Consider the following 17,962-nt stretch of genomic DNA (forward strand, 5'->3'; position numbering starts at 1 on the left):
CTCTCTCTCTCTCTCTCTCTCTCTCTCATTCTTTCTTGCTTTCTCTTCCTTGCACTTTCTCTATCTATCTATCTATCTCTTTCACTTTATTTTTTGCTCTGTCTTTCTCTTGCACTCGTTAAGAATTAAATTAATTTAGTAATTTTAAATCCTGGCCACCCGATCTCCAAATTTGAGTATTATTTCATGGAAATTGTCACCAAACAGCTTTAGAAATCTGGGGAAAAAGCAAGCGTGTGCTCTCTACTGACACTAAATTGCAGTTCTTTGGAAAACACTTCACTTTGTTAACACTTCATTAACCACAGTAGAGCTTCCTAAATGCTTGAATGCAGATGTAGCACATTAGTGGCTGAAAGAACGGACAAACAGATGGATATTTTTTATTTTCAATTTTACCATCATACAAAGCCACCGACTCGCATTTACAAGCAGTCTCTTTCTCCCTGTCTTTCTTTTTTTTTTTTCACTTTCTCTCTGCGAGCACACATCCCACACGGGTGACTCAAGCTTTTTTGTCATGTTGCCATACCAACAAGGTTGTCTGCCTGTATATTTGTTTTTTTTTTTGTTTTGATTTTATTTATTTTTTTGTTAGGAGGAGGAGAGAGGAAGACTATAGAGAGAAAGAGCGAGGATTTCTTCATATTTTCCAATTAATGATCGCTTTCTTTGTTAAGGTTGTGTTGTGTTAAGTTCTTGTTTGTGGTCATTACGAATGACAGAGATCTTTGTTTGACTGATCAGTTGTAGAACCGAATCTATTTGACTGATTAGAGATCATCTTGTTTTCTCCAGCACACCAGGGTTAGAGTGCACTCAGTGAGTGGGCACGTGTCTCTTTTCTTCCCCAGCATGTGAGCGTTCTGTTGGATTCTCAGTCTCAGGGCTTTGTTCGCAAAGCTCACGGACTTGGAATTGATGACACACTCATTAGAGATTCCACGCTGTTGCTGAACCCACTCAACCTCCTTCTCTGCCTTTTATTACAACACATTTATATCAAGTACAATGGCTGTATCTGATGAAGCTCCTCTGCAAGACTTTGTTAAGAAAATGCTGAATCTGCATGAGTTAGTGGAAAGAGGTTGTGAGGTTCCACATACCCATCTATTGATCCATCCTTCCATCCATCCACAAATCTATCCAATTATCCATCCATCCATTCATCCATCTATCAACATAGCCATCCATCCATCCTTCCTTCCATCCATCCAAAAATCTATCCAATTATCCATCCATCAATCCATTCATTCATCCATTTACATACCCAACTATCCATCCAGCCATCCATCCATTCACATACTCATCCATCCATCTATCCATTCATCAATCCACAAATCTCTCCAATTATCTGTTCATCCATCCATCCATCCATCCATCCATCCATCCATCCCACAACTATCCATCCATCCATCCATCCCACAACTATCCATCCATCCATCCCACAACTATCCATCCATCCATCACACAACTATCCATCCAACCATCACACAACTATCCATTCATCCATCAATCCACAAATCTCTCCAATTATCCGTCCATCCATCCATCCATCCATCCACTACTCAACTATCCATCCAGCCATCCATCCATTCACATACTCATCCATCCATCTATCCATCTATCCATCCATCCATCCATCCACAAATCTATCCAATTATCCATCCATCCATCCATCAATCCACAAATCTCTCCAATTATCTGTTCATCCATCCATCCATCCATCCCACAACTATCCATCCATCCATCACACAACTATCCATCCATCCATCACACAACTATCCATTCATCCATCAATCCACAAATCTCTCCAATTATCCATCACACAACTATCCATTCATCCATCAATCCACAAATCTCTCCAATTATCCGTCCATCCATCCATCCATCCACTACTCAACTATCCATCCATCCATCCATCCATCCATCCATCCATTCACATACACATCCGTCCATCCATCCATCTTTTTTGCTTAGTGTGCTTAAGAGAAGACATCCACCCTTGACGCTGGTTTGTACCAGTTCCCAAGACATCATAAAATATCAAAGACTTATGACGTAGCAGCTGAACTTTGGCCTCTGTGACACTACAGCTGACGCAGAGCAAATTTAGTAAAAGCATCAGCTGCCATCTGCCTTTTTTTTGTCTACCCTTTTTTGTGTCTGTGCTTTTTTTTCTTCCCCGCTCTGAGGTGTTTCCATGGTGAAGGGTGGTGCATTTGTGTATCACAGTCACTGTTGCCCAGGTGCTTTTAGCGGTTATCCTTATGACCTATTTGGCATTACTTCCATCCACACAATCACACAACACTCTTTCTGTGGTGGTTTTGTTTCTGCACCTAAATTAGACGCACAAGGTTGCCGCATTCTGTACATTTTTACCTCACTGAGGTTGTGTACCAATCAGGGGCGTAGCCATCATTTAAAAAGTGTTTTTTTTTTTTTTTTTTCAGTTAACCCTTGTGTAAATGACAGGTTTTATTTTTAATCATGATTTTTTTAATCATGCTTTATATGTGTTATGATTATAAAACAGAAAGAAAGAAAGAGAACAGCTTGCCACTGGGACAGTACCCTTAAAAGGACATCTTTGTACCTTATTTAACCCCAAAAATTTATAGTTGTACATTAAGGTACACATTTACACATGTACCCTTTTGAGTATAAAGTACAAAGATGTCCTTATAATGGTACTAAGAGTATATTGTTTACATATTTCAAATTGTATTTTGTGTATGCACAGTACATGGCACACAGTAATGGATACTTCCACATTCAAATAATACTTAATTTTTTTTTTTTTGTACGTTCAAAACACAACATAAATATTGACACGTTGAAGAAACATTTCCTCAAATTGTCATAATTCATATAATGTTAGCTTGCATAATGAAAACAAATGATGAAAACAGTGCATGATATTTTCTTTGAGAAACAATTACATTACAATTAAATCATTATTTTAATTTTATTTATTTTTATTTTAATTCTATTCATTACATTCATCCCAAGCTAGAATACTGAGAATACACATGTATTTATTTATATAATTTTAATACATGTATTTTAAATAATTTATTTATACGATTTTAATGCAAAAAATACAAACAAAAAGAGCAAATCGACCGGCAAAAATGAATATGATTCATTTGATTTGATTTCTTCTGTGAATCTTTTCTTTAATTTATGTTTACTAAAACAATGAAATGAAGAAATGACACTTTACTAGTCTACATCATCACTTAGCCCTTAGTTATCTAGTGCACTATGCTAGTGAATATTTCATTTGAGGTTGTGCTTGTGTGTGTGTGTGTGTGTGTGTGTGTGTGTGTGTGTGTGTGTGTGTGTGTGTGTGTGTGTGTGTGTGTGTGTGTATGTGTTAATACATGGTGGTAACTAACTCTTCAATAGACCGTTTTTTCTTCTTTTCACACTCAGAGATGTTTTGGTCGACAGCAGCGACGTTATTAGTGATGTCCATGTAAAATAATTAGAAAATGAAGAAAAATGGATCGTGGCCAGTTTAATCTGGTCTGATTATTAAAATGACATCTTTAATGTCACTATTCGTCGTCCTCGTCTCTGTCGTGTACATACAGTGACACATACTTGATATTATGTAGAATTGGCAGAGTTAAACATGCTGTAAAATCTCAGTTCAACATTATCTTTATTCTTATTTGAAGGGTTTTGATGACACACTTGTTAAAACAAAAGACGTTATAAAAGAGTTTATACAGTATAACGTTTGTCAAAGCAGCTATTTTTCCTTATAATCCTTTAAATTAAAACTTGCTAATTATTCAACAAGAGCAACAGGTAGAGTTACTAAACATTGTGCAACACAATTCGGATACCATACAGTATGCCAACTTACACTGCTTGACATTTTTATAAAAAAAAAGGAGTGAAGCGTTTTTTGCCGCTTTGAGCTCATCGTAACCGAATGCTGGACCGCAGGTGCGACTCGAGCTACAGTACTGGGGGCGCGTGATGTTGACGTGACAAGTGAGTGACTGATTGCCGTGAACGTCATGTATAGACTATCTTAAACTTTCTTGTCTCTTTGAATTTTAAATCACTCTGCATTTATATACATTGCTCCATTAAACCTCAACATGTGGTGAACACAACTCTCCACTACAAAAGTGAGGGGGACGAATTTACTTTTTATAAAAAGTCCCCTTTTTATAAAAGTCCCCTACTTTTATAAAAAGTAGATTTTATAAATCTACGCCCCTGGTACCAGTTCATGTTTACAACCCAGATTTGTTCATTTTCTGAATAGACAAATTCCAAATAAATAAATAAAATAATAAACAAATACATAAATTAATCTACAGCATGTCTCCTTAACTGACACACCTCAATGCGAGAAAAAAATCATTGACAGTGTGTACAAATCGATCCCAAAGCTTCGAACTCGAGGCCAGGAATCAATCAGTTTTAATGTTAGTTATAGAATCAATGAATCGACTCTGCCAATTTTTGAATCTTAGTTTTGCAATTATATTTGGTTCAGAATCATTGAAAATTTCAAGAGTCGATTCATTTATTCTATCTTAGTTTTGGAATCGTGGAATAAATGAATCGACTCTTGAAATTTTCAAATATTTGTTTCAGAATCATGGAATCATCAATGAATCCAATGTATTACAGTATTCAGTATTATATAATTATTTTATCGTAGTTCTCGAGTCGTTGAATAAGTAAACCGTAAGTAAACTCCTTTTGGAATCGACTTGGATGTGAACTGAAAGCAGGATGGTGACTTCATGACTTGAATAAACATTTGATTGAATACTTGAAACTTGCTGCCCAACACTCCACACGCCTCATGTGAGTCCATGTTGGATAATAAGCACGACTGAACCAGAGCCATGTTTCTCACATCAAAAAAAATCAGCTTTCTCTGTACAATACTCCATTTCTAACCAACTGTTGATTAAGGCATGCATTATGTATGATTTTGTCAGTTTTAACCCAATTCAGTTATGAATGCTTTATTACCTTCAGTGCTTTGAAATAAACAAACATTTTTTTAGGTCATGTGTTGGTCTAGACGTCTAGCATTTTTTCTTCTACTTCTTTTTTTAAATCTGTGTCTTTGTAAACCTCATAACAGCTTGTCACAAAGAAGGATTTTTCCTATTATCCTTTTCTTCACTGCTGTTTCAATTTGAGAAGCTCTTCTTCTTCTTCTTCTTTTTCTTTTTCCAAAACATTTATCTTTTTTCCCTCTGCTTTATGAATAAGACATTTTTCACGGTTGTGATTTTGGGGAGCGTGTCGGCTCTGGAAACCGTAGAAAAATGCATCAAATCGGCAGGAGTTACAGGAACAAATTCAGAACTGATCAAATATTTAAACCTTTAAATTATTTCCTGGCTTTTGCAATTACTTTATGCGTATGTCTTTTCAAATGTGGGATAGAGTAGGACTGTCTGCGCTAGTGATCGTAAAATTCTAGACGTAAGGTTAAAATAAATGTGCAAAAGTTGAATAGGGTTTGTGTGTTACTGGAACAAATGCTCCATGTTAAGTAGCTTTCTAATTCAGTATTTAAAGTTCTTCAATAAATAAAAAAGGTCTATCCATCCATCCATCCCTCTATCCAATATACACACACACTCGTCCATTCATTCATCCATCCATCCATCCATCCATCCTATACACACACACACACACACACACTCACACAGGTGGATGGATATATGGATTGATATGTGGGTGGATAGATGGATGGATAGATGAGTATGTGGATCCATCATCCATCCATCCACATATCCATCCATATATTCACCCATCCATCCATCCATCCAATACACACACACCCACATGGATGGATGGATGGGTGGATGGATATATGGATGGATGGATGGATGGATGGATCCACATACTCATCCATCTATCCATCCATCCATGTGGGTGTGTGTATTGGATGGATGGATGGATGGATGGATGGATGGATGAATATATGGATCCATCATCCATCCATACATCCATCCACATATCCATCCATATATTCATCCATCCATCCTATACACACACACCCACATGGGTGGATGGATATATGGATGGATATTTGGGTGGGTGAATGGATGGATGAGTATGTGGATCCATCATCCATCCATCCATCCCATACACACGCACATCACTCCATCCATCCATCCATGCATCCATCCAAGGACATTTTTCTCCATTGCATTTTTGCTCAAGGGTGCCAATAGTTCTGAAACTGGCTGGAGATCATGTACTGTCAGTCGTTAGTTCCGGACACGGAGTTGGACTAATACATTTTTTAAAAATAATCTGCAAAAAAAAAAAAAAAACTTAACTAATTGCTATAAAAATGACATAAAATATTAAAATTAAACATCACGTTATTTAATTGAAACACATCAGTAAGGTAAATGTAGCACATTGTGGGTTATAATGAGGATTTTATGAGTCGTCATGTTTAGAAGCTCAGAGCTGCAGGCGCTATGCTCTCTCTGTGTGTAATGAGAGGACTGGGATTGTGTGTCACACTGCAGCTTACTGTATTTAAGTCAGGAGAAAAGTTCAAACAAATGCTTTTGTATCTTTGTTGGTTTGGTCATGGTTTGGTTTTTCGTTTGCATGAACGTAATTAACGTAAAGATCAGTTTACAAATATCTAATGTTTTTAGATAGAAACCGTAAAAAAACGTTTTTTTTTTTTCAAATATTAAAATAAGTAAATTATTTATAAATAATAAAAGTTAAATAATTATATATATTTTTTCATTTGTTTATTTATTTATTTATTTATTTATGTATTTTTTATTATTATTATTATTATTATTATTATTATTTATTTTATATTTTTTAATTATTTTTTAAAATAAATAGCTAAATAAATAATTAATAATTAATAAATAATAATAAATAACAAATATTGACCTATAAATTATATTAATGTCCATTTCTACGTAATCTAAAGTTTAGGAGCTTCCACTCTCAGTAAACTGATATTTTGTCTGAATTTCTTCCCCCATTTTCCAGGAGCAACAACAGCAGCCTGCACGGGAGCCATATGGGTTGAACCTGTCTGCTTTACCCAGGGACGAGGACCTTTTCATATATTACAGGTCAGATGTGCTAGAATTGAATTATAAGTGAATTAGGGGTGGGATGGTGAACAGTACCAGTGCAGCAGTGTGCCATTATGGTGTATGGCACAGAGTCTCATAAATCAGAGAATGGTCTCTATTTTATTTTACTGCACTACTTAAATCTCTGAATGGAAATCAGTCATTTTTCACATATAGCTGGAGTGTAAAAATGTAATTATACGTGAAATACACTGATATTTGTAGCACTCTTGTGGGTTCGGAGTGGAAGAAGGAACCAGAGGGCAGGTTTGGGACAAAGAAACAGGGTTCCTTTTTATATTCTTTTCTAGTGAGCACTCTTCAGTGCAGTGGTAACACACACACACACACACACACACACACACACACACACACACACACACACACACTTATTTTATAAAAAGGTGCCAACACTTTTGAAGGGAACTGCTTTGTTTTGTGTATTGGTAGGTATCTTAAAGGTGGTCACACACTATTGAGCACTTTTCCATGCATTGGTAGCACACACACACACACACACACACACACACACACACACACACACACCACTTTATGGTTTCCTTATGCAACTGTGTCTCAGATAAATCTGTTTCGATACACTGACGGTCTGTTGACAGATTTGACTTGATTTTTACACTTGAATTTGAAGCTGGTCTTTACAGTACACCAATAAAGGCTTCTTCTGCATTAAGTTTCCTTATTGGCCATTTTAATAGGTACACCTGTCCGTTAATGCAATTTCCTCGTTTTTGTGACTGTCTAAGACAAACACTCTTTACAATCACGATGAACAGAAAAACATCTCAAAACACACAAGAAGATCAGTACTTGAGGGGGATGTGTTACAACCGGGGAAGACCACATCATGCACCATGCACAGGTTCCTCAGAACCGCACAGTTGATTGAAGATGAATCTCTGAAGTATGCAGTCTCAAACTGGTTCCATCAACATGACACGAATGTGTATTTATTCTGATTGAACACGGACAGAGTCTAATGGCTTGTGGAAGTCATGCCATGAAGGATGGCCACTGAAGCCTCCAGAGATGTAGAACATCTCTGAGTTGCTGATGACATTCTTTTATCTTTCAATCAGTCTCATGTCACGTGTAAGCAAAGCTGCCCATGTGCACGTCTTCTTCTGTTCACAGCATATCTGTGATGTTAGAATAGCTCTCCATTCCTATTATGCACATTGTGTCGGTTGACAATATTTCCTTCTGCCACACATTTCATATTCTGTACAGAAATGAGTCATTATGGATGATTATGCTGCTTCTTAATTATGTAAGCTTTTATTATACAAGCCGTCTGCATTAAGTTTATTATGCGTCCAGTGTGTGTGCTGTGCATGTGTTAAAGATGACTCAATGATGTGATGGTGGTTAAACATTTCTACAGGTTTTCACACCTTGGCCAAAACCAACACAAAGTGGAAAGGAACGAGCAGTTGATGGACACCAGAGAATATCTGGAAAATGTAATCAACATGTAAGTCTCATACACACACGCACACAGGAAATTTTTTTAAATCCCTATTAAAATACAGTCTAATCTGCTCCCCTAGTATCTTATACTATATTACATTGTTCCTCGTTTTCACACATGCTATATCAAGAAGTTACCCTTTTTGTCCAGCTTGTTTTAAATTCTTCATAACATGCAATTTCAATTCAATTTATTTGTCTAGTGCTTTTCACAATTTACATTGTCTCAAAGCAGCTTTAAAGGTGGGGTGCGCGATGTTTGAAAAATGCTTCAGAAAACCGGGTCGGGCCGACAAACAAAACAAACGTGTAGCCAATGAGCAGAAAGGGGCGTGTCTTGTCAATATGCGGCAGAGAGAGTGTTCAGTGTGTATGTCTGACATTAGCAGAAAGCGGTTGAAACGTTGACATGGCGGATTCCTGCCGTTACCTCTGTCTCGGGTTCTAGGTGTTTAACGTCGTCTTCTGCGTGAAACGGAGCTAAACCTTTCACGGTACAACACACAGTACTACAAAAACACATCTGTATTACCATAGTATTACTCATTGAGTTCATTTATTGATAAAAATATCCCCTCGGCCAGCTGCCCCTGCAGGTTCTGCCATAATAGTTGCCTGGATTACGTATGCATGTATGGGGCGGAGTGACACCCATTTGGGTTAGGGGCGTGTTTGTTTTGGTGATTTCAAATGTCAACAGTGGCTTTCAAACATCGTACACCCCACCTTTAAGGGTTAAGATGCTTTGTGAATAACTTTTATCTTTACTACGATCTTCTCTTTCATTTTTAAGGGGAAATGCCCACATATTTTTTTGAAAGAATTTTTGAAGAATTTCATCACTAGGAGAAACTCTTTCAAGAATTTTTATGAATACAAGCCCCAGACTGTTGATTTGTCTCTGCTGTAGTCATAAAGGACTCTTACTTACAATACGCTCATATGTTCAACATAGTACTGTTTGATTTAACTTTTCAGCACCTGAATACTGTAATGCTTTATAATCACACTAACCCCAAAGTTTTGGTTCTGGTTCCTCTCAAGGTTTCTTCATCAGGTCTTCATGTTATTTTGTTTAACCTGTTCGTAAAAGAGAAACAAATCCATTTATTGATCTCTTTCTTTTCACAGAGCTCCAGTGTCTTTGTTCAGTAGCGACAGTATTTACGGGGTGTCGGCTCCGAGGGTCGACTCGGAGAGTCAGAACATTTTCCGCGCGCACATCCAAGCTGGCATGGGAGATATCAAAACAAATTGCAAAGAAGATCTGATCATTTATCGTGAATATGTGAAAAACAGATACATGTGACGCGTCAGTCACGTTTTCCGTCTCTTTAGATAAGTATTTCAGTAAGGCCGAAAGAAGAAATCCTTACTGCGATAAAATCTTCAGCTGACCTTCCTCTAAAAAAGATCTCATACAATTCATCAGCACGTCTGCTCTCTCGGTCTCTGGATCCTAATTTAACATGGTTTCAGATGCAAGACTGTGACCGGCTGAGAATTTATTTCATATTCGATGTTATTTACAGTTATAACACAACACATGAAGATTCCACCGATCATTTAGGTTTTTTTTTTTCAGTGCCGTAGAATATCCTCGGAGTAAAGATTTCCCAGATAATATATACAAGTTATCCAAACTGGACTGCTATTCTGCTTCATATTTGACCTTATTATTATTTATTTTGCCATGATTGGGTTTAATGTGCATGAGCATCTGTAAGTCGTTTTAAAAATATTACATTTGTGTATTTATTAAAGTTCTGTCTGACTTTACATTGTTTTTCAAAACATTGCCTTTGTTAGCGCTGATTTTTCCGTCAGCTCACTTCGTTTTCTCTCCGTCTTTGTTCGGCCGTCTGTCTCTCTCTTTCTCTCTTTCTCTCTCTCTCTCTGTCTCTCTCTCTCTCTCTCTCTCTCTCTCTCTCGCACGCTTTCAGTCTCTTTTGCCCATGAGCCTCGTGACTCCAGAGCAGACGGACGAACCATAGAAACAGCAGCACGGGAAATTCACGTGGCTCGGTGTACAAATGACATGGCAATCTCACAAAAAAATACACACGTCGACACACAAACCACATTCATACACACACATTACCGCTTAAGGCTCATTGCACATGGAGGAGTTGCAGCTATTAGCATTTATTAAAAAATAATTGATTATTGATTGTCTTCATTTGTAATCTATGACTTCCTTGTTTTAAAGGAACAGGAACAGAAAGCCGACTGAAGGATTCGAAACCCGATGATGATTATAAACTAAATATATTCATAACACGCTAATATACACAGTCTTTATATACTGTATGGCCAAAGGTATGTGAACACCTGACCTCATGTGTGGAAACTGAATTAGAACAATATTGTCGTTAATGTGACCGAGCGCAGGGTCAGCAACGATAAAGCACACCTGGAGCTGGAGAGAGGGTTAAGGGCTTTACTCAAGGTACCAGCAGCATTTCTGCAAGCTCCTATTGTGTGTTGTGTATTTATTTCATACCTGCAGGTGTATAGCTGGACACATGAACATCCATAGACTTAACATATTCATATTAGACATGATGATGGTGAAAATCTCAATGATCTCAGTGACCATGACCTGGTTGTTGGTACCATATGGGCTGGTTTCAGTGTTTCAGAATCTTCTGAGATTTTCAGCTTTAACACTTTTTTTGAGTTTAAACAGTGACAGGATAAAATATTGTGAAGGCATTTTCTGTGAGCAGAACCAACTCGATGAGTGAGGTCTGAGAAAATAGCCAGTCTGTTTCAGACAGGAAGAAAAGCTACAGTAACACGAACAACCACTCTTTATAAACAGGCTGTGAAGAAAAGCATCTCACGTCAGATTTTAAGGAAGACGGGGGCGAAAACAGAAGAGATGTCTGAAGATATTTATTATTGTCGTACAGTAGCATCGATGTGGAAGTGACGTATATTTCTGCTTGACATCATTCTTTTTTTTTCCTTCTCGTGTATATAATAGCATCGTCTCGTACCCCCGTCTTTACCTTCGTGCACCTCTGACCATTCTGTATTTTTATTTCATTCGCCCTCTTGTTCTGATCTTTCTAAGCTCAGCAATTTTCTTCATTGCTGCCTTTTTTTTTTTCCTCGTCTCTGCTTCATCCTCCCGTGGTGTGCTGTTCAGCTCAGAGATCTGCCGAGTCACGTGCATGTATGTGTGTTCATGCAGAATAAGGACGACCTACATATAGGTTAACGCACTTTTGCACTTTTCTCTGGTTGTTTTGTCTTCTTTCAGTGTCTGTGTCATCAAATGAAAAATGTGGAACCTGTTGGCATCAGGAATTTTTAATATCCCTGTTTTGTTTTTGGTTGTTTTATGTGATAAAGCTTCTGTGGTATCTATTTTATTATGTAAGTATTTGCAATGCATGAATACGCATTTTCTTTCTTTTTCTTTCTTTCTTTCTTTCTCTCTCTCTCTCTCTATCCCTCTCTCATTCTCTCTCTCTCTCTCATCTGCTGTTTACTCAGATCACTCCTTTTTTTTTTTTTTTTTTTTACCCTGCTCGCTGGCTTAAGTGCATGAAGCTCATGTGGTTGCCAGGATACACAGAGATACAGTTCACAGGACAGGTAGCAAGGCTACAGTATCAAACCTTCTAGAGGAAAAAAAAAAATCTCCATTTTTTTTATCTAAAACCATTTCTACCACCATTAACCACTTCATCTTCCAGGACCAAGGTTCAAAAATATAATCAGCACTCTCACAACTGCACACAATACCTATTAGTGTCAGTGATGTTACAAATCAGCATGGTTTAATATTAATAAATAATAACTGAGAACATTTTGTTTAAGCATTTCAATTCTGGTAAGCCATAGAATCTAAATGTAATACAGGGTTCACTTTGATATGTTCACAACACATAAGTGTTATTCAACACATAGCACAACAATACTACCGATCACACTGTTGGCTAAATCCCAGTGCAGTTTGATACAGTACGTATTTCAGATATCTTGTACCATTCACTATACATTAGTAGTGGTATGTAATAATGACTGGTTTGTTTTGTGCAATGTGCCATGAGGACATGACTTGTTCAACCTTCTCTTTTCCCTAACTCCCTTAGATTGTGATTGGATGTTAAGGCTGGGCTTATAAAGCCATCGCCTGAATGTCACCTTGGCGATGGTGTGGTATGATTGAACGACCCAAGTGCACCAATGGGATAGAGATGAACCATGGTTTATTTGACAAGGACATAATATGTTATCTAACTTTAACAAGACATGGTACTTACCAAAATGTGAGCGCTTGAAAAATACATAACATGACTAAAATAAAACCATGATCAAGGTTACTCAGAACATAGAAACATAAACGCGACAGCACACAACGTGCTTCCTTAAACAGTGACAAGTCACACAACCATGCCAATGTATGGTAAATATTGATGTTTTGGCCAATCAAAGTCGTTCACTCATCACTACAGTTGTGGCAACAGAAGAAAAAAAACAAAGGTTTGCTGGTGATTACAGCAGAACATCTCCCTTATAACCAGTTGACCAATTTTAGGAGTTTGTGGCTTCTAGAGTACATAGACTCTTATGTATATTCACATGCTGGACCACAGTCAGCCGGTTGGTTGGTTTCAACCATCTAGACAGTAATTTGCACCCTAAACAGAATCTCCTCAGGTGGGCCCATTGTTGACAGGTCTCATTATGGAACTTCATCTGCTCTGGCTGTAAAGGGCTGTCACAGATGCACTGTTTTCATGGTACTTGAGTTCAGGGTTAGTGGTGTCTGTATTCAAACATTCTAGCTCGGCACAGTGGACCTCTTTAATAGTGCCAAGTCCATAGTCACTTCTTTTTGTACAGAATGCCCTGACTCATGAAGTCACTACTTGTATGCTTGTCCTTCTCTATCCTTAACCCTTCCTGCGTGTTGCACCAAGAAGGTCGGCAAGGCCTTGGACTCCACTGCTGCTTTCACTAGTTGTCTGAACAACTGTTGACCAGATTCTGAGGGCTCAATGGGCTGAATCACCAAATTCAGACATACTTACAAAATACTTTATACAAAAAAAAAAATCTTAGCAAAATAAAATCGCTAAATACTTTCTATTCAGGGGCACAGTGGCTTAGTGGTTAGCACGTTCGCCTCACACCTCCAGGGTTGGGGGTTCGATTCTCGCCTCCGCCTTGTGTGTGTGAAGTTTGCATGTTCTCCCTGTGCCTCGGGGGTTTCCTCCGGGTACTCCAGTTTCCTCCCCCGGGCCCGGGCTCTGGAAAAATTGTCCGTAGTGTGTGAGTGCATGAGTGAATGAGAGTGCGTGTGCCCTGCGATGGGTTGGCACTCCGTCCAGAGTGTATCCTGCCTTGATGCCCGATGACGCCTGAGATAGGCACAGGTTCCCCGTGACCCGAGGTAGTTCGGATAAGCGGTAGAAAATGAATGAATGAACTTTCTATTCAAAGTAGGATAACAGCCATAACTGCAGCTGGCCAGTTACAATATGATGCTCAGAATAATGCTTGAGTCATTATTAAGTATTAATTGTCATTATGCACAATTAACGATATCAAACTGATGCTAGATAGAAAAATTACAATAAACTAATTGAATATTAATGCTATTCTTGCATTACCAGTCATAATCATTACATTGAGGTTTAATGCCATGTTTAAGGTACTGAAGCATCTAATGAGGTGCTTATTGTGTTGAACCATGTTTGAATGCCATCTGACGCAAAGGCCATGTGAATTAACTGACCAGATAATTGGTCCCACATTCCGGCCCAAAGAATAAAAGAGAGATGCATGTGTGGATTGGAGACAGAAAGATAGCCTCAGTTGTAGTGAAAAAAATACTGTATGAGAAAAAAAAGAAAATGTATTTTTGCATATGATGCATGACAACGACATTGGTGGTAGCATTTTCTCTCTTTACTGAGAGACTTATAACCATTACTAGAAAAAGAAAAAAACTTTTAGTTTTAAGTTGCATGGTCTTAAAAATCATAGTGATCCTCTCAAAAATCCCTTAAATGTTAAGAGTATGTAAGATGCTGTATATACCATAAAGCTTACTTACTTGCAGTTCTTCTGAACCCCGAATAGGAAAAATACTTCCTCCCTCTTATGTATTAAAGCTCTTCATCTGATTTGTAATATAAGATGTTTACCAGTTAACTAGGCTTATCACACTAGTCCGATTGAAAATAAAAAAATAAACAGGCTGCTGTCTCGCCTCTTCTATGCAGGACAAAAAAAAACAGTTCTCTTCAGTACTATGACTGCCCACAAGTAGTACAGAGGACAGTCCGTTTCTGTAACAGGTGATCAGGAGGAACTGATCTAATTCATAAAGTACAGTACACTCCTGTGTGATAATTACCTGGATGTTTTTTTTTCTGTTGGGAACAGACAAACCTAGAAAATGTACAGAGACTTTTAGGTTGTGAATCTGTCATTCCTAGCATCGGATGGGGTGCTTGCCCTAAATTCTAAAATAAAAAGTGTTGTTTTTGTTTTCACCAATGACCAGGTCACATTACTTACACACAGGTCCCTCTGTTGACTCATATCCTACTGATTAACATTCATTTTACAGCCAATGTGTGCTACAAAGTGATCCAGGAAACCGGTCGAGTAATATATGTTTAATTATACTTTGGCGTACCTTCATTACAGTGTTTGGAATAATATGCTACTGGTGTCCTGAGATTAAATTTCTTTGATACGCATGCGCTCTCTGAGTGTGTGTGTGTGTGTGTGTGTGTATGTGTGTGTGTGTGTGTGTGTGTGTGTGTGTGTGTGAGAGAGAGAGAGATGTGGGGGGTGGTCTTGACGTCATTCGTGTTTTTAGCGGTCTACACGGTTTCCACAAACACACACTTCTCGTGCTGTCTTCAGACCTGTATGGCCAGTGGTTTGTCTTAAACCTTCATGTTCGTGGAAAGCTTTTTTTTCCTTCAAGACCAGAAGCTATTACAGGAAGTTTTACACGGAGAACAAGCATCACAGTTTTCCTTAATGTGAACTAAAAGGTACGTGTTCTTAACATTTTCATTTCTCACTACTGCGTTTTAATGTTCAGAGACACGCGACTTTGCTGTAGTAGGGAAGAGTTTCGTTTCAGCACCATGGATAGCATCACAGTTCAATAACGAGTGCAGTATGTATTTTATATGCAGTATTTATTTTATTTTTCGTTTCTAATATTCATTAGTTCATTGCTGTGCATTAGCAATTACTTGTTTACAGAGTAAATGTGACTTCACTGGGAATTCTCTACGTTTAAAATCCTCAGCTTCGTGTTGCATTAAAAGGTTTTTGCCTTGTTCTCCTAATTGTAATATGCATCTCTCTCTCTCTCTCTCTCTCTCTCTCTCTCTCTCTCTCTCTCTCTCTCTCTCTCTGCAGGTTGGACACTGTAAAGATGAATGAGAGCGCAACAGCAAACGAGAGCGTGGCAGGATTTCCCATGACCTCGTGGCTGGAAGCCGGAGCCTTCAGCGGAAACAACAGCCTTGCGCTCTCCTCATCCTCTTTGCTTCTCGATTTTCCCATAAACCCATGGGACATTATGCTGTGCCTCTCTGGCACTGTGATCGCATGTGAGAACGCCATCGTTGTGGCGATCATATTTTACACGCCGACTCTGCGCACCCCGATGTTTGTGCTGATCGGTAGCCTTGCAACAGCCGACCTGCTGGCGGGAGTGGGACTGATTTTAAACTTTGCGTTCCAGTACTTGATCTCGTCGGAGACGGTCAGCCTGATCACGGTCGGTTTCCTCGTAGCCTCGTTCACAGCATCGATTAGCAGTCTGCTGGCAATCACCGTGGACCGCTACTTCTCTCTGTACAACGCGCTCACGTACCTGTCGGAGAGAACGTTGCACTGTGTGCACTTGATGCTGCTGGGCGCGTGGGGAGCGTCCTTGTGTTTCGGCATGCTGCCCGTGCTTGGCTGGAACTGCGTGCATGACACGGCCTCCTGCAGCGTCGTGCCCCCACTCACGCGCACCAACGTGGCAATGCTCGCCGTGGCCTTCTTCACCATTTTTGTCCTCATGCTTGGCCTCTACTGCAAGATCTGCAAGATTGTTTGCCGCCATGCGCACCAGATAGCACTTCAGCGCCACTTTCTCGCGCCGTCGCACTATGCCGCCACCAAGAAAGGAGTCTCTACGCTCGCCATCGTCCTTGGCACGTTTGGCGCAAGCTGGCTGCCTTTTGCCATCTACTGTTTGGTGGGCGAGCGCGAGGACCCAGCTGTGTACACGTACGCTACGCTACTACCGGCCACCTACAACTCCATGATCAACCCGATCATATACGCATATCGCAACACCGAGATCCAGCGCTCGCTCTACGTGCTTTTCTGCGGCAGTGCGCGCACCGACGTGTCCTATCGTTCCAGATCACCGAGTGAGGTCTAGATGCGGCACGTTTTTCTCTTCAAACTCACTTCACATTACCTGCATCTGCTAAAATGAAAGTGTCAAATCAAAGTTAGTCAGTTACACAACTGCACTTTACTTATGACTCGAGCCAGCCATGAGACGGTCTTAATGCTGTGAACAACGGACTTTGGCAACAAAGCATCAACCTCACGTTAAGAATGTATCTGAACTATTTAAAGTAAAAAACAATCTAACAAAAAACAAACAAAAAAAACAGCACTTTATCTGAAGATTTTAAATACCAAAGCAGTATTGTACAACCCTGTAAGTTCTGTGATTTATGTTATGGATTTTTTTTTATCTTGTAAAATTGTCTCTGAATATATGGTTTTATATGGAAAAGCAAATGGATTAAATATGTGTTTCTTCAATTTGTCTTTGTAAATTGCACAGTTAATACTTTTATAGTTTGCTAAATCTTTTGTCAGACAGCAAAATGTGGTTTAAAAAAACATTACCTATATATTAGTTCTACAGCAAACAAGTAGACAAAAAAAATACAATCTGGGTGCAAAACTACAAAATATTTGTTGAACAAATCTTTGCACTGAGATGTGCATCCTGAGATGCTTTACTGCTCAGTACGGTTGTATAGTGTGGTTGTTTATTTAGGTAGCTAGTTGGGAACACTGCCTTGTTTTATTAAAATAAACACAAAATTTGTTAAGGAAGTAAAAAGTTTGTGAAAAGTTGCCTAAACTCAGGCAATGTGTTTTGAAATGAACAACACAGAATTTCTTTATGTAATGTCTAATAAGTTTGGAGAACATTTGTAGACGAATCCTGAACACACTCCATCTTAGTGACCCCCACTAATACTAATGAGCTTCGATCTCGGTTTGTAAACTCTGCACATTTCCTGTTACTATATTGTTTAGGGAGAAATTACATACACAAATTCTGT

The 17,962-nt window shown here is 38.7% G+C and overlaps 2 protein-coding genes across 6 annotated transcripts in view; both read left to right on the forward strand.

The window, feature by feature from the left end:
* Window positions 1–10,385, forward strand: part of fig4a (FIG4 phosphoinositide 5-phosphatase a) — a 46,068-nt gene extending 35,683 nt beyond the window's left edge. For all 5 annotated transcript variants that reach the window (XM_060883395.1, XM_060883399.1, XM_060883396.1 and 2 more), the window contains exons 22-24: window positions 7,030–7,115; window positions 8,521–8,610; window positions 9,738–10,385. In XM_060883395.1, coding sequence (XP_060739378.1) covers window positions 7,030–7,115; window positions 8,521–8,610; window positions 9,738–9,915 — 354 coding nt within the window. In that variant the 3' untranslated portion in view covers window positions 9,916–10,385. The remainder of the gene's footprint in view (window positions 1–7,029; window positions 7,116–8,520; window positions 8,611–9,737) is intronic.
* A 5,101-nt stretch (window positions 10,386–15,486) lies between these two features.
* LOC132854813 (G-protein coupled receptor 6) lies at window positions 15,487–17,310 on the forward strand. Its single transcript, XM_060883435.1, has 2 exons — window positions 15,487–15,637; window positions 16,014–17,310. Exon 2 carries the CDS (start codon window positions 16,030–16,032, stop codon window positions 17,032–17,034), a length of 1,005 nt encoding a protein of 334 aa, XP_060739418.1. The 5' UTR covers window positions 15,487–15,637; window positions 16,014–16,029; the 3' UTR covers window positions 17,035–17,310.
* Window positions 17,311–17,962: the final 652 nt, after the last annotated feature.

The sequence above is a fragment of the Tachysurus vachellii genome, chromosome 12, assembly GCF_030014155.1.
Source record: "Tachysurus vachellii isolate PV-2020 chromosome 12, HZAU_Pvac_v1, whole genome shotgun sequence".
Lineage (NCBI taxonomy): Eukaryota > Metazoa > Chordata > Actinopteri > Siluriformes > Bagridae > Tachysurus > Tachysurus vachellii.